The following is a 23,022-nucleotide window of genomic DNA, read 5'->3' as shown; positions in this document are numbered from 1 at the left end:
GCCATGGAGTATCCAAAATGACGTTTTGGTTAGTGGTGAGGGCAATATTTGGCCAGGCAAAGTGTGGTCTAACCCTCAACTTGATGGTATTTTTCTGCTGGTCTATAATGTAATAACTTTTGAACACCATATCCAATCAATTCCAAAATGTCAAGGAATGTTCTAGGCATCAGTGGACACAACCCTATTATTTTTTGTGCAACTCGGAACACCAGATGTGCCCAAATCAGAGGAATATTATGGCTCCATGACTTTCTGATGCTTCCAGAAGAGGAATCTCTCTGCCCTGCTGCTTACATGAGAGGCAGCAGCTTAATCTGTCACGGGGGAAATTTCTGTGACCTGGAGTCTAGGAGAAAGAAGGACTTACAGGGAGGAACCAGTGACTTAGGGGAAGAAGGCAAAACGAGTAGGGGGTGGAGAGGGAGGAGATGAGGAACAGCAGAAACCAGAGGGATGGGAAAGTAGTGGTGGAGAAAGTAGCATGCTGAGGGGACAGTGGAGATAGAAAAGGTAGGGAGCTGGAGAGAACCTAGTAGCAATAGTGGTGGTAGAAGCATGGCCCTGGGGGAAAGGCAAGGTGCTAATGCTAAGGGGAGCAGGAACCCAGGGAGCACATGGACTTAGTGATGAGGGGAAGCAAGGAGTAGAGGGGCTGTGGGGTGATGAAGAAAGCAAGGATAGTTTGGGGGAAGGGAGATAGGGAAGGAAAAGCAAGTACCCAGGTCGGAAAATGAAGATTGGGAGAGGGAATACAGAGACCCTTGCATGAGGGATGGGAGGGATTTGCCCGGGGGGGGGGGGGGGAGGGTCCCTTGAATAAAGTGACATGGGAGAGTGAGACCGGGATCTTGTGAGGGGAGGAAATGGAGGAATGCAATGAGCCCTTGGTGTGCACAATGCACTCAGCCTACAGAAGCAATAAAGCATTAAACCCCTCCAGAGGGAGGAATTTCATGATCAGCTGTGTATTGTATATTGAGCACCAGATACTTACTTTCAAGTGTAAATTTGTGATTTTTCATCCCCCTGTGCTTTGGTGTTCTTCATTTAGAAACCAGTTTTCACTCCCAAATTCTTCCCCAATACCTCTTTGCATTTTTACCCTTCCCCACAAATAGTCAAACCAGAACAAAAAGTTAAATGAAACCAAAGACTACTCCATATTACATCTTATACTCTTGTAAGATGTAAAGCAGGCAAACCTTGCAATTTATATTTCTCAAACACTTCCAATGGCTCGCTTCTTAATTATTAAATTTATAGCGTACTGATGTATACAAATAGAGATTCTATGAAAAGACTTATTTAGCAAGAAATAAGAGGGTGACAAGGGGAAAATGAAACAAGGGAAGTGGTTAAAACAAGATAATGTAAAACCAAAAAATCAAACACTTGTCTGCTGAAGTTAAGTTACATGTTAAGCTGTAAAAAGGAGGAGTACTTGTGGCACCTTACAAATTTATTTGAGCATAAGCTTTCGTGGGCTAAAACCCACTTCATCGGATGCATGCAGTGGAAAATACAGTAGGAAGATTTTATATATATAAACACACACACACACACAGAGAACATGAAAAAATGGGTGTTGCCATACCCACTCTAACAAGAGTGATCAGTTAAGGTGACTATTATCAGCAGGAGAAAAAAACCCCTTTGTAGTGATAATCAGGATGGCCCATTTCCAATGGTTGACAAGGTGTGAGTAACAGTAGGGGGAAAAATAAGCATGGTGAAATAGTTTTACTTTGTGTAATGACCCTCCACTCCCAGTCTTTATTCAAACCTAATTTAATGGTGTCCAGTTTGCAAATTAATTCCAATTCAGCAGTATCTCGTTGGAGTCTGTTTCTGAAGGTTTTTTTGCTGTAGTATTGCCACTTTTAGGTCTGTAATCGAGTGACCAGGGAGATTGAAGTGTTCTCCAACTGGTTTTTGAATGTTATCATTCTTGACCTCTGATTTGTGTCCATTTATTCTTTTACGTAGAGACTGTCTGGTTTGGCCAATGTACATGGCAGAGGGGCATTACTGGCACATATCACATTGGTAGATGTGCAGGTGAACGAGCCTCTGATAGTGTGACTGATGTGATTAGGTCCTATGATGGTGTCCCCTGAATAGATATGTGGGCAGAGTTGGCAATGGGCTTTGTTGAAAGGATAGGTTCCTGGCTTAGTGTTTTTGTTGTGTGGTTGCTGGTGAGTATTTGCTTCAGGTTGGGGGGCTGTCTGTAAGCAAGGACTGGCCTGTCTCCCAAGATCTGTGAGAGTGGGGGGAGATCATCCTTCAGGAGAGGTTGTAGATCCTTGATGATCCTGGAGAGGTTTTAGTTGGGGGCTGAAGGTGTTGCCTAGTGGCGTTCTGTTATTGTCTTTGTTGGGCCTGTCCTGTAGTAGGTAACTTCTGGGTACTCTTCTGGCTCTGTCAATCTGTTTCTTCACTTCAGCAGGTGGGTATTGTAGTTGTAAGAATGCTTGATAGAGATCGTGTAGATGTTTGTCTATCTGAGGGGTTGGAGCAAATGCGGTTGTATCTTAGAGCTTGGCTGCAGACAATGGATCGTGTGGTGGGTTCTGGGAGGGAGTTTGGATGTAGGAAGGGGCTCAGGGCTGGGAGGCAGAGTACAGGAGGCGGTGAGGGCTCTGGAAGGGGCTCAAAGGGTTGTGGTGTGGGAGGGTGTGAGTGGTGCGGGCTCTGGCTGGGCGGCGCTTACCTTGGTCGGCTCCCGATCAGTGGCGCCGCAGGGCTAAGGCAGGCTCCCTGTCTACCCTGGCCCCACACTGCTCCTGGAAGTGGCCAGCATGTCTGGCTCCTGAAGGAGGAGGGAAGGGGGCTCCGCACACTGCCCCTGCCTGCAGGCACTGCTTCCGCCGCTCCCACTGACTGCAGTTTCTGGCCAATGGGAGCTGCGGAGTTGGTGCTCCGGACAGGGGCACAGCGTGCGGAGCCCCCTGCCTCCCCCACTCCCGGGCAGCAGGGATGTGCCAGCCACTTCTGGGAGCTGCGTGGAGCCAGGGCAGGTAGGGAGCCTGCCTTAGCCCCGCCAGACTTTTAGCAGCCTAAAATCTCCCGGTTTGGCTTCAGTAGCCTCCAGGAGATAGAGCCTGATTCCAGGAGACTCCTGGCAAAACTGGGAGGGTTGGCAACCCTAAAAAAAGAGGAGATGTGATTGTAGTTATGGAACAGAGGTTGCAGTTTTCATTAAACTACAACAGCACTTTTAGAGAATCCTCTTGCTTCTATCCCCCTTCATTTCTCCCCCATTTAAGAGCAATAATTTATGATATTCATCTTGTATACAGTACCCAGGTAAACAAGTTCTCTATTAATCTTGAATTAAATAGCTGCAACTAAAATTGCTCACTTTATTAATGAAAGTAGTGCTTATTCATTCAGGACCTATTATGCATATGAAGCAGCCTTTGTGCCAATAGCATATAAACACTTGAGGAGGTTTCATTAAAAGAAACATATGTTTTTAAAAATCCAGACTAGTAAAATTTCAGGACTTCTGGTATGTTCATCCAGCTCTTCAAAAACTTCAAAGGGAATATATTTATATCTAAATTGGATATAATTGGAATTTTAAAGAATTCCATGGGAAGGTTTGTTGTTGGTTTTAATCTGGGTTTTTACAAAACAAATGTTTTACTGCTTTACTTTGCCGGGATGACTGAACTTGGTGTGAGTGGGGGAAAAAGTAATAAGCAAGAATTCTAAGATATTTGTCTGTTCTTAGGTAAATAAGGCAAGAATTATATGCTTGCTTGAAAATTTTATTGACACAACCGTTTGGTCCCAACACACAAAACAGCACTTGAGTCACAAAAGAAAGTGTCTAACAAAATAGACAGCTATGAAAAACATTTTTCTTCCTCCTCCCACCTTGAGAAGATATAGTGCATGTAAGTTGAGGGTGACACTTTTTTTTTTAAACAGACATGAATCTAAATTAGTACAATTAATTTGTAAATTAAAGAATTTCAAGGTCTTAATTGTTTTGAATCAGTAAGTCACATCATTCAATTAACCCTTTGGATAAAAAAATATATTGTAATTCAATTGGCTATTTTGTTACTCTATGAACACAACTTCCCCAAAATTTCTTCTATTACTTTCAAACAGCAATTTAATCAGAATTACACATGAATCAAAAAAAACAAAACAAAAACACATACATATATATATATATGCTGACCTCCATAAATGGTATAACCACCACATTCGCATAAACATAGTACAGAGTTGTACCTCAATTTTTCCTCTATAGCATCATTTGGTTTACTTAGCACTTTGGATGACTTGTAATTGCATCTCATGAAAATATACTTTTACTATTTTTTTGCACATACTACTGAAACAAAGATCTAAACGATCACTGTTAACCTTACAAAATCTATGTAAGGTTATAGCAGATGTTATTACATTTAACTCATGAAATTATTAAAAGCATTCTAAAAAAATTTACATTCTGTTTTTGCTTTCTATAACACTATGTCTGTAGAGGTTTAATAAGGACTCAAACACTGTGCCACAATGCTCAGAAAAACTTCCAAGTGTTTCCCTGTATTCATAATGGCTATAGAGTTTAGTATTGGTAATACTTGGCTATATTTAAAAGATTTTTTAACAAAATCTGACTTGTAAAATTCTGTCTATAGCCATTATTTCGTGGCATTTTCAATTGCTGGCTATGAAATCTGAGCCCACTTTCCATCACTCTTGTACATTACAAAATATAATCCATCTAAAAAAGAAACCATTCAACCAGTGGAAAACCTTAGGTATACATTCTTTCAGTTTTACAGGAAATTTAGTCTGCCTGGCAAATACAACCCATTGTAAATACCAAGTTTACCCAAAATGGGTATAAGGCCTCACTCACAGGACATTTCAGCCAACTAGAAATAAGGTCATTCCCACTGGTTTACCTTCCTTCCAAAGGCTGGCCTTTCCAAAAGCCAACACAAAATACCACAAAAAACTGAAAATAGCTTCCAACACTAGAAGTAAATATTAGAATAAAAACAGACACAGTTAAAAGACAATGTGACGAAGAGTAAGCTTCCCATTTACCAAACATGCTTAAAAAATAGAAAACAAGGTTAAGCAGAATAACCTTGGCATTTCCACATACAGCTAGAACTTTCCTTACAAGTGGAAATAGCATCAATACCTTCCATCTTATAGCACTTTACATCACCTGCTCTATGATCCATAATTTATGCATTAAATGCATATTTTAGAAATATTGGAATCTTCCTAGTAACCTCATTTCCAGACACAATAGAGTGTCTTCATTTTACTTTAAACTCATGACACCAAGACAATCTTTTTTCCTTAACCCAATCCACGTCAAACTGGAACTAAACATAAAAGGGAAGCTTAAAACATCCTCAACTTCCTACAAAGCTCCTCAACGGAACTGAAAGTTTCACAAAACGTTTAAAACAAATTTTGCAATAAATCCACATAATCTTCTACAGACATCTTACATGAAAGGAATTACAATGCAATTACAAATCACCAGAAGTTGCACTTAACACAAGCTTTCCCTTAGTACAATCAAAAACCCACCACACTTTGTCATTCCAATCCAGTAATGGTTAAAATTCCTCAACAGGCTCTTAAAGACAGATCATGCATTTTATTAATACTGTCTGAAACAATCAGTAAGCAACAGCCTATAGAATATATTATGCTACATGTAGGATTACACCACTGATGAGGCTTAAAGAAAATAAAATCCATTCCACTTTAGCTGAGTTTAAATTTTGCTGTAACTGAACACCATTGGTTTATCGGGGGGGGGCGGGGGGGGGCGGACGACTTGTTAAGAATAATTTAATGAATACTGGAAGTTTTTTCAAAATAACAAAAATACTTTTCCCTGCTGACAGCTGTGTTCAGTGTAAAAAGAACAAAAACTTCACCGAATACATCTAAATACAAATTAAGTGACTTCTAGGCCGTCTCATTAAAATACATAAGGGCTACCAAATAGCTATATTTTTGTGCAGAGTCCAACAGTATTTGTCTTTCACACCAGAAGAAAATTTAAAGCTTGGTTACAGGTGCAAGTGAAAAGTTTGCTGCCAATTTCACTTTGTTTTTGTGTTGCTTTTTGGCTGGGCTGTCCATTGCTTCCTTGCTTAGTTGAGTTTCAGAAGATTGATAGGGAGGCACTGAAGAATTCTCTGTGGCACTAGATACCACAGGGCCACAGCTCAAGTTTCCTTTTGCTACTGTGGTAACAATTCTGTTTTTTTCTTCTTCTGTTAGAATCATCATCTCTAAAATAAATGTAACAGCTAAATTATATACAAATATTTTACTTTCAAAACCAGATTCTTTTATGGCTATGCAGGAAAATCATTTGATAAGAGTTCTCTCTGTGCGGAAGTGTGACTAGCAGATTTAAGAACCACAGCACTCTGGTTCAGTTCTCATCTCTGCTGTTAATTTGACATTTGGTTTTAACACTAAATATTTGTCTCGGTTTATCTATCTGCAAAATGGGTCTACTTCACAAACCACAAAAAGCGTCTCAAATACTTCATGTGAAGTACTGTAAAATTACTGTTAAAGGGCTGCTGCAGGTTGCTAAACTACTGCCATGTGCCATTGTAATGATGACTACATTTTAATGGAGGAGGAAGTGATTCCTGTAAATACTGCATTTACCCTCACAAGAGCACTGTTGAATATTGTTTGTAAAGCACTGAGAGCTTCAGATGGAACACCTCCATATAAAGTGCAATTTATTGGAAGCAAATCCACAAAAAGTCAGTGGATCATGATTAGCCGTTTGTTTGATGTTTTCAAATTTGAAAAAAAAGTTATCAGTAAAGTCTGATCAGTACCATGTAGGCTACGCCTACACTTCGGGTGTGGTGTAGAGTACAGGCACTGTGTGCGTAGCTATGTGTAACAGTGAAAGGCTCCAGCAGGGAAAGGCTCTGGCAGTGGGGAGGCAATGGGACACCACACTGCTAAAAGCAGCAGTGTAGATGTGGGAGAGAGCCATGTAGAATATATAACCTGGGGATTCAGGCACACAGGGTACTCTACTTGCCTAACCTGTCTCTTACCACCTACACTGCTATTTATACTTATTCTAGCTGTGCACGCAGTGTCTGTACTCTACATGCCACTGTAAACATTTACCTGGCTTCCAGGTACGTGCCTATGGCTATTAACTCTTACCAGAGAGAGGTGGAGTGCGTTCCTCAAACTGAATGAGGTCTGCAGATTCAAGAATGACTGGATCAGGTCTCAGTTGTGGGGATGGTAGGCAGGAAGGAACTGGTTCACACAAGAGGTCAACAGGTGATGTATTTGTGAGGCAAAGGAGTTCTTGTTCAGTTTGATTAGAAACTGCAAAAATCAAATGATCTTTCAAAATATCACCAATTTTAAATATCTAAATGCCATAGTAAATATATTAATAGTTGGTAAATGCCAAGTCTGCAGCCAAAATGCTCTAAGGGGATTTATAGACTAAACCCACACTGAAATTTGTTCAACCCAAGTCTGACACACACCCCTCCCCCTTGTAACATGACCTGACGTTTGCCAAGCTTGGACCCTGAGAGAAAGGCAAGGGAGTAAGTTCCAGAGGAAGAGAACTTTAAGCAAGAAAGTCAGCTGCCACACTCAGACACTATTTCCATGTAGAAATGCCAAGCTCCTATCAACCATTGCAGGAGGACATGTTCTCTTAAAGAACTGATCCCTAACCAGATAAGATTTTAAAGAACATATTTAATTGCATATTGAATGAGGCCTGGTCTACATGTAAAAGTTGGATGTAGCTATGTCAATATATCATAGGTGTGAAAAATCCACACCCCTGACCAACACAGCGATGCTGACCTAACCCCCAGTGTAGGCAGAGCTATGTTGTCAGAAGAATGCTTCCACTGTAGCTTGGGGAGGTGGATAAACCCCTTCCATCAGTGTAGGCTGTATCTACACTACAGGGTTATATACCAGCATAGCTATGGCAATGTAGCTATGCCAGCATTGTCTGTAGTGTAGACATACCCTGAATCGGTAGTGAGTTCAGGGCATATTATCCTACTCCTCACAGAAATAGTCTTAGTGTGTTCCTTCCAACATCAACTAAAGCGTCTGTCTCAAGGGCCATTCTATTACAGTAATCTAGCATAGAGGTGACAAAGGAATTGGTAACCATGGCAAGGTCTGTGCAACAAGGCACAGGCTCCTGGCTACCTGCAGCTGGAAAAAGACTACACCAACAAAACTAATACTGCTATTAGCAGATGTAGCAGCAGCAAGGGAGAGCTAAGGCTGCAAATCATATGCAAAAAAGGCAGTACTACAGCTGCACGTCAAGGTACAGACAATCCTGTGCTCGTGGAATTCTCCAGTGGGCCACTGTCATTTACATTTAATCTCACTTTAGCTTGTCTTCAACTTCCATTGAGATGAAGGGAATTAAGGGAACTCATCTGAAAAAGATTTTCAGCAACTTGGAAGATCAAACCTTTGTGAGGAGGAGCACACAGAAACAGGCTCCTCCTCACAAAGAGGAATGTACGTCTAAGACCTTCGTGAAAGAAGTCTGATAGCTTTAAACTCCATACATCATAGAAGCTTACTTCAAATAACTAAGTCACACAGCTCTTTCCCCATCCTGCTTTGCTTTCAGTGTATTTCTCCGCAGACTGAACCACTTTATTATACACATTAAGTTTGCATTACCATCACTAGGTGTTCCTAGTTTTAATTCCATTGACGCAGTGGATCCTAGAATCTCCATAATGTGTCCATTATTGTCAGCAAGTTGATTTCCATGATCATCCACATGATCAGCAGGGGAAAAACTGGGTGAGCTAAAACGAGCTTCAAAAAAAAAAAAAAAAAAGCAAGTTCATTGGTCTCTGATCACCTCTAAAAAGATACTTGTAAACTTCAGTGTGATAGTTGGTTTATGAAGTTCAATTGGCTTACTTACTTTTCATATCATTCTTTAGTACTACAATTCTCTTATGCCCATGTCCTTTGATCCAGACCACCTATTTATAAGACAAAAGTACAACCTAACCAGAGCGCACACACTAATCTCAACACCTAACCCATACTACTCCCCACTTCTCACACACTATGACAACATTTCTAAAGGAATGCAAGCTAACCCACCAGACTATTCACATTAGATTGCTCAATTAAAAGTCTTGTCTTGATAAGTAAAAAGAGAAGCTAAACAGCATAACCGGATGTCTGATGCTCATGCATTTTTCAGCCCCATATTTTCAGAACAGATTGGAGAGCTGTTATTGTTAATTGCTCTCCAAAAAGATTAGTTTACTTGAAAAGCTTATAACCAAAGATAATAGGCTGACATCTGAGATGCCACACTAGAATTCAAATATGTGGCATTCCCATAGCTTTTAGATTAGTAGTAAGGGTTCAAAGTTACATGGCTATTGGGATATTAGGAGGTAAACCTAGCGCAATAAATATGCAACTCAGCAACTGCACTACATTGTTTCTCTTTAGCAACTATAGGAACAGTCAATTCTCACTTGGTGGATGCTAGCAACATTTCTGCTCCATAAAGGAGTGGGGGTTTTTTGCTGCATTTTTATTTACATGTGCATTCGATTCAAACAATGAATACACAGAGAGTCATATTCACTCAGTTGACAAGTCCAGTTCAGCAAAATTGAGATTGTTAAAATATGTAACATGTCTAGTATGAATTTCCTTGTAACTATAGCAGCAGATCACACAGAGTATGAAGCAGAATTTCAGTTGCATGATGTATTTAAATTAAATGCTCTAAGAAACTGTTACTGAAAATATTCAGGAATCTTAAATTAACTTAAGTTTATGATGCAATAACAACATTCTTCAGACCTGTGGAATTGCTCCCAGGAGCTCTTCTAGACTATTATATCCATATATTTTGGGCTGCAACACTTCTCCTGTATATTTGCTATATGCTGTTGGGAACTCATGAAGGAAGATCTGCTGGTAGTGGTAGGTGTGAAGCAAGGATCTCACATTCTTTGCAAACAAATACAGATTTGTGAGTTTCACATACTCTTCTGCCACATCATTGGTAAAAACCTGCACAAAAGCAAAGAAATGTCACCATACAAATGTATGCTTCTGTTAGTCACAGTAATATCCTTTGAAAGTACAAGGAAGTACCACATATTGTATCACAACTAAAGCCAAATAAAGTGAATTAAGTATGGTTCTAAAAACCAAATCAGCTTTCCTACTAGCTTCCATACCTCAACCAAGTAAGGCAGACTCTTCAGGAGTTCAGATAAGGTCACAAATCCATATTCACATGGATTAAGGGGAGCACTGTGGATAGTTTCATAATGCCTTTTAAGCTCGTCAACAGAAAGAAAGGTGGTTTCATCCCAAGACATCATCAATACCAGCAGTTGTGCAGTCAGAGTACGTAGAGACTTTCTGTTTATCAGCTGAATCTGTTTACCAGATTCTGTGTCAGCAGCCTAAAGAATTTTGATGTTAAAAAACAGAAGAAAAATGAGTCTGGGTTCTATAAAATGGGTATTGTTTGTACCCAAAAAGGCCTAACGAACATTTTCCAGTAGATAATCTAAACTGTAAAAGAAAAAAGCTTTCTACATGGAAATATTTTGACCTTAGAAATAATTCTGCTGCAGCAGTTTTATAGTCTCTGGTGCCCCATAGGACAAAGCAGTTTACAGGTCTATTTATTTTCTTTCAGTCAGACAAAGTCAAAGCACCAATTCTCTGGGCAAAACACAAAGGAATTTCAAAGAGAGGAAAAAACCCAATGATTCCCATTGCAATGAAATAGGTAAAAATATAAATTAAACGTGCAATCTTGATATTTTAAAACAGTTTAGACAAGGAATGTAATGTCTTTGGTTCTACAAACACACGAAATCTAAGCTTTTTTTTTTTTTTAAATTAAGTCCACACTAAAAACAGTTTACCTTCACAACGTGGCAAAGTTTTTGCATTAAAGCTAGAACTGAGCTGACATCGTAGTCATGAAGGCGCAATGTGTAACCAAATGTTTTACTATATTCTGTAAGTAAATCAGTCATCATAAGGCAGTTGTCTTTCTGAGATCGCAGCAGTTTAACTAACTGGGCTGCTAGAGCTTTGACCCGTTCCACCTCTGTCAGCGTCAGAATTTTTTCCTCTCCACATTCTAATACCTTAAGGGGGGGGAAAAAATGAAGTTACACTTTGTTAATGAAGTTACTTACCTAAGCTGACTGGAAAACCCAGTTTGCAACTAGCATTCAGTAAAGGATATTTATATAACTATTTTACTAACGATTCAGCCACTTTACACAAGACATCTACATGAAAGCAAGCAGAGTTAACAAACATTCCTCAAGAGCGAAAATCACGTAAGTCGCACTTAAGCTATTGAATTTAGTCTGCTTTTATTGTCTAAACTAAGTCAAATAGAAAAGTAAATAAAGTTTGTTGTAAACTAGATTTTTAAAATTCAGTTTCAATAATTCAAGGTTATTAACAAAGGTGGTTTTTTTAAGTCTTTAACCTGATAGTGTCCTTTAAACAAACAAAAAAATTATATGGTCTATGAAAAATAGTAAATATAACTAACTAACCAAGTATAATCATGAAAGGTTAGAATTGCAGGCAGATACACAATTCACAACTCCTACTGAAGTTAACTACCTGGAAATAGCTCTTTATGATAGTAAGAATACAGTCTATTCAGGTGAGAGCTGAAAAATGCTTAAATATACCTTAGAATTTCTACAACTTACTTGCAAGACATCTGGTATGGCTTCAAAAAGTTCAAGTAGTTTGGTAAATCCATAATAAGCAAGTTTGCACTGACGGCCAAAGTGGTGGTGGTAAGAAGGAATAAATTTATTAAAGGGCATTCGGAAATGGGGTTGATGACGCAGCAAGTCAACTACCTCCTTAGAGAATTGCTTTGTTCTTTCAATTTCTTCCTGGGTACGTTCTAAAAGTGAAAGACATTAAAAGGAAGTGAACAGCCACAGAATAGTTAGTTTACAAGGCAAGAAAGGGAATATAAAGAAAATGCAGGGCATCAACATTAGCATATTTTTATCTTTTTATCAGCCACAAAAACTTATTTTTTTGTTGGAAGAACTTGCCAATACAGCAGAAAGTCTCTGCCATGCTTACATATTTACTTTGTAAAATCAATCATGTGGCAATCACTGTACAGTATTTACTAAGCAAGTTTCTTATCTCATACTCCAACAATTTCTTCCCCTCTAGCCATCCTGCACAAAGTTTAAACTTACACCCAATATTACTTAGCAAAATGAATACAAAATAGAACACTAACATTCAATTTATTCCATTACAGAAATTTTGCTTTTTAAATGGCTAGGATTATACATAACTACCTCTTAGTCATGGGATTATGATAATATAATGGCATAATTTGGCAACAAGTACAGAAGAAAATCGTCAAAGGAGAGGGACATCTTAATTCTACATTTGGATTTGCTTTATCCGATTAGCTAATTTGAAGTTATGTGAGAACACAAAATATACTGGCAATAGTGAAGGCAGAATGTGATTTTTATAAATTAATAAACTAAAATTTTTACAGATCAAAATGATGATATGGCCATACCTCTTTTGGGGATACAAATTATCATTTCATTGTCTTGCTGACACAAACAGATTGTTGTATCTGGAATTTCTGATATTATATCTGCCAACTCACACACTCCATATTCAGTAACATCCCAATCTTTAGAGAAACACCTGAACAGTTTAAGAAGAAAATTGTAAAGCAATTTCAGAGCGCTGATGTATTTTACACAGGACAATTAAATGTGAAAGTTAGCAGTTTGCACAAACAAAAAAATATAAATATATTAGTTATCAAGACAGAACCCACATCTCAATGAAACTTAAAGGCATTTTCACACTGCCAGTGACATAAGCACTTAAGAACCCATAAACCCAGGAGACATTTGTAAATCAAGTACACAAAATCAAATATTCCTATTGACTTCAGAACTAAGAGTTATACACACTGGTGCTTCAGATGTATGTGGAATAAAGAGTGAAGTTATGTATACCAACTACTGGGTGCCTCAGACTGACTTACATGATAAAAATGAGAATTTAAAGAATGTTACTTCACTAATTCAGAACTTTATACAGTAGCTTTGGAGTTAAAACAAACAAACAAACAAACAAACCTTCCACAAGACAAACTAAAACAAGCAAACATGGCATATTTTCTTATACTGCAAAGAGGCAGCAATTACCATATATAAAACTTAATGTGCTACAGTCTCCGGAAGGCATGTGCCAGCTGCTACCTCCTGACTTCACACTAGGGAAAGTAATGTGCTGAGATTGATTTTAAAAAGATTTTGCTAATCTAAGAATATCAGAGAGATGGAATGTTACTGGCAATGTGAAAACAGCACTAATTCCTTCTTGGATTTTTGCCCATTATTACTCCCCCAATCAATCAGATACCCTTGCTAGAGCTACTAAATTAGACTGGTTTGAAAAATGCTCAGGGCAATTCCCCCCTTCTCTTTTTTTCCCCTCCTCCTCCCTCTCTCTCCCCCCCGCCCCCGGGTTGAAAGAAGACATTCTCCTTTTCCACAAAAAGAACCCCCCCCACAAAATAGGGCATACTTTCTTAAGCTAGTTTGCATTACAAGTATGCCACGCACTGACGAATAAATGTAATGATTTAAGCGCATGCCTTAAGGAATAAGTTAACAAGATACAGTACCCCAATTTGAAGTAGCAGAATTTTAAGACAATTGAAAAATTAAATGCTAAAGTAATGCTGCACTGCACTCCAGAAAGTTCCTATAGTAATAATGGACTATTTTCAATCGTTTCTAAAATCTGATAAATTCCACCTTCTGATAATCTAACATCACAATGAAAAGGCAACAATGTAGTATCATGTGTCTGTATTAGGATTCTGAGTGCCAACCCCTCTTACACTACACTTTTAGAGAAAAGCAGGTGCAAATGTGGACAGCAGATGTCTCGATATTTGGCAAAAACAAAAACAACTTACCAGTGATAAGCCTGTAAGAATTCCCTCACAATAACTTGTTTACTGGCCTGGGATTTGAGAAGTTTCAATAAGTCTTGAGTGAAACGTTTTACTTGGGCCCTGTATGTTAGGGTTAACAAGCGTTTAGAGCCCATACCAAGAATCTAGAACATAAACAACAATAAATCTATTATCAGCATAAAAGCCAAGCAGTGATTTCTCAGCACTGATCACTTGTGACCTCCTGCCACCCCCCACAGTAAATAATGTGATGAGCTATTTTGGTAAAAAGAAGAACAGACTGTGGTAAGAAATATCAAGTGCATGACTATGAAAGGCTCTCTTTCCATATACTTCTTCCATAACAAATCATGGATCATTAGGAAAGCACAACGAACACTTCCTCCTCCAAGAGAACTGTCATACCTGCTGTACGGGTGATTTAGCAGAGGTTGTTGTAAAATCCACAACACTATACTTCCTCTAAGACCAGCTAACGTTAACAAACACACTGCACTAAAAAGCTACACGTTTTCAAAAGACTGCATAGGATTCTGTGATCACTCAAAGGCAGTATTACTTCATAAAAATCAGGACTACTCAGTTTCAGACAGTGCCAACTAGTAATACTGACGCTCTACTCTGTCTAAATGCAGGTCAGAGTATTATCCAAATAGCCAGCTAACCAAGGCGGCTGAAGAAACCACCACAAGCATGAAGACAAAAAGGAGACTTCAAGATTAACTAAATAGCCTCAAGTTTGAGCTCCTTGAGTCTACCACTATATATTTAGCTTAGTAAAAAGAAGGTTTAGCAGTGACTTGATCACAGTTTACAAGTACCTACATGAACAACAAATATTTGATAATATGCTCTTCAATCTAGCTGACAAAGGTATAACATGATGCAATGGCTAGAAGTTGGAACTATATACATTCAGACTGGAAATAAGGCTAAGTTTTTAAACGTGAGGGTAATTAACCTTTGGAACAATTTACCAAAGTTCTCCATCAGAGGCAAATTTTAAATCAAGGTTGGTTATTTTTCTAAAAATAGATTCTAGGAATTATTTTGGGGAAGTTCTATGGCTTCTGTTATACAAGAGGTCAGACTAGATGATCATAATGGTCCCTTGTGGCCTTGGAATCTGTGACAGTTAGATCTAAGAGAACTTTACATATATTTATAAGATCTGAAAACACAATAATAGCTGTCATGGATATAATCTCAAAAATAAATGAACTGGTAAACAATTGAATCCTAGGTACAGCCATCTCCTTTGTAGCAATTCACAAGGTTGTTGAACAAATACACTCATGAACTCAGCTGATTCAAGCTGTGACTATATGTGTAAACAAAAGAAAGAACGTGACATTGAACTCACTTGTAATACATGCGGCACTGCTTCCAGTAACTCCATTAACTTGGAATACCCATAGTCAGACACACGACACTGCTTTGCAAAGTGATGATGATATGTTGGGATGAATTTACTGACAGGTATGATACAAGATGGTTGGCTTTTAAGCAGATCTATCACTTCTCTACTGAACTGAATAAGCTGTGGGTTACCTATGGGGCTCTTCGAACGTAAAAGCCAAGGATCTAGAAGGAGAAAACTTTTTTTAGAATGAGGTGTTCATTTCAGACAGACATCATGTTACTAAGAGTTTATTAATACTATTCCTCCACAAATAGGGGAATATCTAAATAAATTTTAGAAATGTTAATATACACTGAAAACTCAACTTAAATACTCAAATTTTCTGTTAAAACCTTTGATAAGGGATCAATTTACTGTATGCAACTAATATGAGCACCTTTTTATTCAACAGAACTTTTCTTTCAGACATACTTTAAAAAACAGACTTAAAAAAAAAGTTATAGAGACTGAATAAAAAGGGTATTAGTGCTAAATAATTTAACCACTATTAAAAATCACAGTGAAACAGAGTCTGCCCTTTACTGCTGGCTACCCAGTTGCAGATAAAAAGTGATATCTACCTGTAGTTGGGGGGGGTGGTTTGTTGTGTATCCACTTAACAACTTTAATGCTGTTTTGGGCAGTGGCAATATTAACTCCAGGAACACAGGTGATGAGATGCTCCAAGGGAACACCTCCCTGGCCTTCCTGCACCATTTCTAGATCACTGAACTCTGACATATAACAATCAGGAAAGCTTTAAAAAAACAAGAGGTAAGAACAAAAAAATTATAATTACTAAAATAGTATGAACAACATACCATAACCAATAACCCCATCCACAAACACAAATAATATAAAGGATACACTTCTTACACAAAGAACTTTTTAGACATCCTATTAACAAAATTGTTCTGTGAATATTTCAAAAGCAAGACACAGATTAGATTTTGTATGCCTTTAAAAAAATAACAAACAAAAATACCCAAAAACAAAACACCTTATTGGAAACATTCTTTTAATCCACAATAAAGTAGTCTTTGTTCAACTGCTCCCAGAATTTTTGATAAACGAAGCTGAAGTATCCAAAACTCAGTTACCTGAGAGAAACAGCACTTCAGCATGTTCATAAAAGTTTAATTAAAAAAAAGAGGAGACAAAATCCTTACCATATCTATTCGTACATTGAAAGAAACACAGTTAAGCTTGTTTACCTTAGTAAAGGCACAGTGCCCTCATGGGTCTGCAGCAAACTATGCACTTGTGGTGCAAATGTCTTCAAAGACAAAATCACAAAAGGAATTTTGTAGGAGTCTGGATCAAATTCATGTTCACTGTAATGATGAGAGAAGTACTTAACTATGTTTACATCATACCCAAATTGAAGAAAAGCGTATATAGGTACAAAACTGGTGCTAGTTGGAGAGAAGGTTGAGAAAAAGCTAGAGCATGGGGGATTTCATACTTTTTACAGTATAAACTATGTTAGTTTCATGGACTACCTCCCTTCCCATTCACATAATATTTATAGGTCAACTACAGCAATTGCTTAAATGAAGAAGTAACATTAGATACTCCTGGGGGGGATTTTGCTCCACTGCGTATGTGCAGAATTCATGTCCACTGCAGATTTTTTTTTTTAAACTATGCAGAAAATATATTCTGCTAGTGAGGTGCTTTAGTTACGCCTTTCACCCACCAAAGGCTGCTGTGATACCAGAACAGAGGGCAGCTGGCTCACCTGCATAGTGAGCAGCTGATGGGGGGAGAAGAGGCTGCATTCCTCTCAGCTCCTTGCCCCCGGGGCCAGGTGAGGAGGCACAGGATGGGGGGGAGTGAGAGAACAGACACAGCAGGGAACATGGGATTGCTGGGGAGTCTCACAGACTGGGGTTCAGAAGGGCTAGCGGGTGGGGAGAGACAGACTAGGGCGGGGGCTCAATGGGAGTGAGGGTGCAGGGACAAATGGAGACCGGGTAGATGTGCCTGATTGAATGGGAGAGGCAAGGGGTTAGCTAGGGTCTGCCTGGGAGAGGCTCCCGAACTCCCTAACAATTCCCCCCCCCCCAAAAAAATCCAAACAAACAAACAAAAAAACCCCACCCTGTTCCATACTTCTCCCACCCACACCCAACAACCCTCCAGGTTCGCTCCCAGGCTTCTTCCCAGCAATTACTTCCCTCTCTCTCAGCTCTTCTATTACCCCTGACTCCCCAAGCACTGCTTCTGAGGGGTGCAGGAAATACATTTCTGTATTGTAGTTTAAATGAATTATTACTCAGTTATGTATTAATTTGCCTAGTCAGGAATCTATTTGTCAAAAAAAATTTCCATTTTTTGTTGTCTGTATTGTTAGACACACTTGTTGACAGGTATTTTGAAATACATTACCAAAATAAATGAAACTGATGTGATTATATATTGTTATTTTGACAAATAAAATATGCAGAATTTTGCCAATTTCAAAATACTGTATGTAGCTTTTAAACATTTTTTGGCACAGAATTCACCCAGGAGTCATTAGGAAGACATTTCATGTACTTTTACTGAAGCTGTTGTACTGTGACTTAGCAGCTGGATACAACTAGGAGAGCCAACACCATGTAACCAGTCAGCTATCTGCACACTACCAGCAAGTGCTCTGTTACTAACTTTGGTTGTTGACAACTAATCCTATAAATTGCACAATTTGTCACTGAAATTTGCTCAAAGTTTAACTTTGAGATAACAGTGAAGTTTTCAGGTCACAATGGGCTGTCAACTGACTAAAGATATTTGGAGAGTAAAGTAAGTGGAATTATCAAAGACTTCACAATTATAGTCACAGTGAAAAATTAAGCAATTCTTCTTAATTGCTATAAAAAAAAATTCCCCTCTAACCAACAATGGGATTGAGGTGTGCATTTCAGTCTCAACATAACAAGCATATTTTATCCTCAGTAATTAGGCTGCAATGCATAAACATCACATCCTCAAACAGATGATACCACTAAACCATGATACTAACTTTGATTTGAAGATGGATGTTGTACCATCTCTGCTCTTTTGCTGATCAGGCCTTAGGATCAGACACTTCATCTTTTAATATGCAACAGTGATTAAAACTGCTATAAGATATACACCTCAAAAGATGGTTCACTTTTTTTTTAAAAAAGGTACAACTTTAGTATAAGGACAAATCAATTTGATAAACCATCTTTTTTCTGTTAAAAAAAACCCCCCAAAACTATTTCATACGCAGCCTACCTAAAGTCTTTATTCAGACAATGCTGCTTACAAATGGGCTCATGATATTCCAGTTCTTCAAATATTATAGGACTGCAATTTGCTGATGAGCCATCGTGAGACTGTGATGATCCTAAAGGACTCTGCCGGGCTTGGCTGCTCGGTAAGAGACACACCAAACGTCCATTTCCTTGGTCACGGATTGCCACAGTATCCGTTAATTTATACAGGTCTGATGCTATTAACTTGTGTCCAAATCTAAAATGAAAAGATTTAAGTGTACTTTATTCATAAAAATAAACATTCAACATACAAAACTAGAACAAATGTTCAATTACAGAATGCAATAATGAACCACAGTGTAAGAAATAATTCACAAGTAGATTACAAGCTACTCAAAATTAACCAATAGACTAATTTAAATCACAAGTTTCCATCTTGGAAGAAGCCAAACTAAAGAGATTTTAAAAAACTAGTTATGGGGGCCCAGTTAAAAATATTTGTGCAATAGACTGTGTATGCAGAGGCTGATACAGGAACAAAAAGTTATTTACTGTACAAGACAGAAATTGTGAATTTCTGAAAAGAGTAATTTAAAACAAGTGCAATTTAGAACCTACTTTTTTTCATATATTTCTGTGAACTTGAATATAGGCAGACAACAAGCAGGAGCATCCTGAAGAATGGACATTGTTTCTGAGCTGCAAATATAATTTTGAAGTATTAGAAAAGTTTAAGATATTTATTGATATTTAAATTATCTATGTAACCTCTAGTAGCATTCAAATATTCAGTTTCTTCACTTAAAGACATAAGGAATTCTTTCATTGCTAAATTACATCACTTAATTCTAATTAAGTCAATCGTATTAAAATGGTATAAGTGAGAGGATGCCTTTAGTTTAAACCCCTCACATGTAAAAATGAATATTGAACACTAGGACTCTTCAGTCTACTATGATCTCAAATCAAGAAAAAGTATTTAAATGAGCAGAACCCACTAGCATTCTTGATAGCTGAAAATGATGGAACACAACTTAGAGGCAGGAATTAGGATGCACTTAAATTACATCTGTGAATAATACTTTTGGATATTAGGCATAAGGAGATTGTGGTACAAATTCTGTTATAACCAGGCAACGCCATGGAGGTCAACGCACTTCAGAGAAGGATATAACTACAAGTATTAGACTCCTGCCCTCTAGTTCCATCATCTAGGAGACTTTTCTAAAGGAGTTATCAAAAATCTTGCATGTAAGGTACGCACCAGATATTTATGCAAAAGTAATACTAAGTCTACATCATTAAAAGTTATCAATTTGGATTAAATCTTGACCATATTAAGAGATGGCTTGGCCAGGAAGAAACTAAGGATAGGACAATACAATAATGAGAATTAATAAAATGGTCAACTATATGTGATAACAAAAACTAGTTTGCTAGAAAAATCAACCCTCTCTCCAAAAATTTCAAGGAATAATGAGCACCATTTTCCCTTAAACCAAAGCTTTGTGTGTGTGACAAAATAAATATTTTCCCTTCCAATGATTTCTTTCAGCATAAAAAGTATATGAAGCAAGACTGAAGAAGTATACTTCCTCTTCTATTAGAATCCTCTCAACCTTCTAGGTCTATAATCTTCCATAAATAAAATGAAGGGCTGTATCTTAAAAAGAACAAAGACACAAAAAACCCACAACAAAACCATATTCAGGTGTTTGTTTCTTAGACATGTGAACTTAGTCACACTATTAAATGCGGTGGAAGAGAGGACTCTCCTCATACAACTTTTCCTTGAAAAAAAGAGTTTTTGGCATCTTTATTCTTTGCAAAGAAAAGGAGTACTTGTGGCACCTCAGAGACTAACAAATTTATTTGAGCATAAGCTTTTGTGAGCTACAGCTCCCTTCACGAAAGCTTATGCTCAAATAAATTTGTTAGTCTCTAAGGTGCCACAAGTACTCCTTTTCTTTTGCGAATACAGACTAACACGGCTGCAACTCTGAAATCTGTCATTATGCTTTGCAGTAAATCTGAGTTGTATACAAGTATAAAACCTAGGTTTACTGATAGTCAAAAAAGTTAAATGACTGAAAAGGATTTGTGAGATTTAACATCAATTGCCTACACTAACTGAGTAAGCATATCCGAAAGTTTCTGAATACCATTTACTTTAAGAAGCGAACATAATTAACTTTTCTCTGTGACTTGGGTGATAAAGGTGCAGCTAAGGAAGTGATCCCAGGAGAAGGATGCTTCTACATGAAGATCTGGTACCTTCAGACTTCATTTGGAGTTTCTAGACTGCTTAAATTTAGGTAGTGTTGACCCACATAATACAGTAAGACAGACTTTTTTCATCTTATCTAAATGTTACATCTGCTAATGAACTGTAATCAGCTGGCACAAGCTATGTTTTGCTTATATTATTTCCAGTTTTCTTTCACTTAGTATTTTTAGTTTGACAGCTACAGGAACAATCTTTAGCCAGTAGACAATCTAACAATTGTCTAGGCTGCTTTTTACCTAAGCTGAGACAGAGATTTATTAGCAGCTCCTGTAGCTAGGGAGACCTGGATCCTTTTGCTGCCAATTTTGTATCTGTGAAGGTTGTTGACAGCACTGATTGCTTCTTGTAGATTTTCCATCTGAACTATAGCTTTCAACTGATAATCCGTATGAGGACTGAGCTCCACACTCTTTACCTGAAAGAAAAAAAATGAACATACAAATTCATCACAAAAGATTAACCTGAGTCAATTGTCATCTTTAGATACAGAAAAGTAGACTCGAGAAGTGTCAAATTATTTTATGTAACTACCATAGCTTCTTTTAAAGATGTTATTAAGTGGAAGTCATAGATATGGCCTCTCCCTGAAGTTTTATTTTCTAGAATTGACAGTGAAGTAACATCTACCTTTTATTTCGAGTCATTTTTATAGTGATTCAAAATTTCACCTCAATATTTAGATTGTATATTTTAAAATTTTGAAGCGGACATGAGGAACCGAAGTTTTCAGGGTTTTTTTATTTATTTATTTAAATTAATGCTTTGAGCTATCTAAACACATGGGATAGCTCAAAGCATTAATTTAACTCTTTCAGTGACCCTGGATGTACATTTTCAAAATTCTATTCTCCCAATGAAGCAAAAGCATGAGCTCCATTTAGAGTTTTACATACAAAGCCTTTAGTACGCAGACCTATAAAACTATACACAAAAGAAACAGTTAAGGTAAGATATATTATGGCATGGTAACAGGAAATACCAAGTTCTGAGTGCCAATATTTTAAGGTATCATTCGATAGCTGTATTCTGTACCTCAAAAGTAGGGCACACAGGCTTGTGGAAAGGGAAAACAGAACTCAAAGGGATTTTATCCTTTACCTTGCCATATCTAGAGAAGATTTCTTGCAGAATTTGCTGCAGGTCCTTTCTGGACAATCTGTAGTCTATATTGCTGATCTGAATATCTGCACCATTTGCAAAGGGATCGGGACAATCTGTACCACTGGTGTGATTTACCATATTAAAGGCAAGTGGAGATGATCTGTTTGAGAGGTTTGGAGACATACTCCTAATTAAAACAAAGACATTTTAGTATTATTCAATAAATATGATAATTATACAATTGTTTCTCTGTTGATATATGTATGTTAAAAATGCAAATAAAAAAATTCTAAGCATGGGTTAAGTAAATAAATTTGCAAATCTCAATGCATTTTTGTTTTGGTACATATGCATTTAGTTTACATGGCTAAACACAGACACTGAAAACTTGCTGGAAACAGGGAAAAAGGATTAGAATCTCAAAGACAATCCTGGAAAAACTCTAAAATCTGTCTCAAGACTGATCAACATGGACAGCATAAAGTTTGGGGGTGGATACAAATTTTTGTCCATAAAATGTATTTTCTACTGTGTGTTGAGTGAGTCACACTTGTTCAAACAATCTATCAGTAGCAAAGGACCAGAGTTTCAAAGATATTTACGTGTCTGGGAGGATGCTGAAAATCCCACGAGGCACCTAAATACTTTTGCAAGTTTAGGCCCCAAATGTTTAAGAAATTGAATGCTTCTGAAATACTGTGAACTCTGCCACACACACACACACACACACCCCAAGGAGATAAGGATTAAAGGGAACAGCTGACGCAAAATAAGTTTAATTAAAAAGGTAGTCTCTCTCCAGTCTTGTTTTTAAATTCAGTCCTGTTAGCTGCTACCACAGTATTACCAGATTAGCATCCTTATCTAAGGCTGAGCAATGCCACAACATGTAAATGTTAAACAGAAATATCTGTTGTACTCAAGTCCACATACAGATATATGA

At 37.7% G+C, this 23,022-nt stretch overlaps 1 protein-coding gene across 8 annotated transcripts in view; it reads right to left on the bottom strand.

The window, feature by feature from the left end:
• Positions 1-3,758: 3,758 nt before the first annotated feature.
• Positions 3,759-23,022, bottom strand: part of MARF1 (meiosis regulator and mRNA stability factor 1) — a 35,266-nt gene continuing 16,002 nt past the window's right edge. For 7 of the 8 annotated variants that reach the window (XM_073362348.2, XM_073362346.2, XM_073362352.2 and 4 more), the window contains 17 exons: positions 22,077-22,266; positions 21,215-21,393; positions 19,310-19,390; positions 18,711-18,947; positions 16,679-16,798; positions 16,046-16,221; positions 15,426-15,646; positions 14,063-14,205; positions 12,638-12,771; positions 11,787-11,989; positions 10,974-11,201; positions 10,272-10,502; positions 9,889-10,101; positions 8,984-9,044; positions 8,731-8,871; positions 7,210-7,380; positions 3,759-6,296 (listed from right to left, as the gene is read on the bottom strand). In XM_073362348.2, the coding sequence (XP_073218449.1) occupies positions 6,061-6,296; positions 7,210-7,380; positions 8,731-8,871; positions 8,984-9,044; positions 9,889-10,101; positions 10,272-10,502; positions 10,974-11,201; positions 11,787-11,989; positions 12,638-12,771; positions 14,063-14,205; positions 15,426-15,646; positions 16,046-16,221; positions 16,679-16,798; positions 18,711-18,947; positions 19,310-19,390; positions 21,215-21,393; positions 22,077-22,266 (2,965 nt within the window). In that variant the 3' untranslated portion in view covers positions 3,759-6,060. Of the gene's footprint in view, positions 6,297-7,209; positions 7,381-8,730; positions 8,872-8,983; positions 9,045-9,888; positions 10,102-10,271; positions 10,503-10,973; positions 11,202-11,786; positions 11,990-12,637; positions 12,772-14,062; positions 14,206-15,425; positions 15,647-16,045; positions 16,222-16,678; positions 16,799-18,710; positions 18,948-19,309; positions 19,391-21,214; positions 21,394-22,076; positions 22,267-23,022 lie in introns of those variants that run through there. The other variant, XM_073362354.2, reaches the window with a different exon arrangement.

The sequence above is a fragment of the Lepidochelys kempii genome, chromosome 10 (assembly GCF_965140285.1).
Source record: "Lepidochelys kempii isolate rLepKem1 chromosome 10, rLepKem1.hap1, whole genome shotgun sequence".
Lineage (NCBI taxonomy): Eukaryota > Metazoa > Chordata > Testudines > Cheloniidae > Lepidochelys > Lepidochelys kempii.
This window is presented reverse-complemented; position numbering and strand designations above follow the sequence as displayed.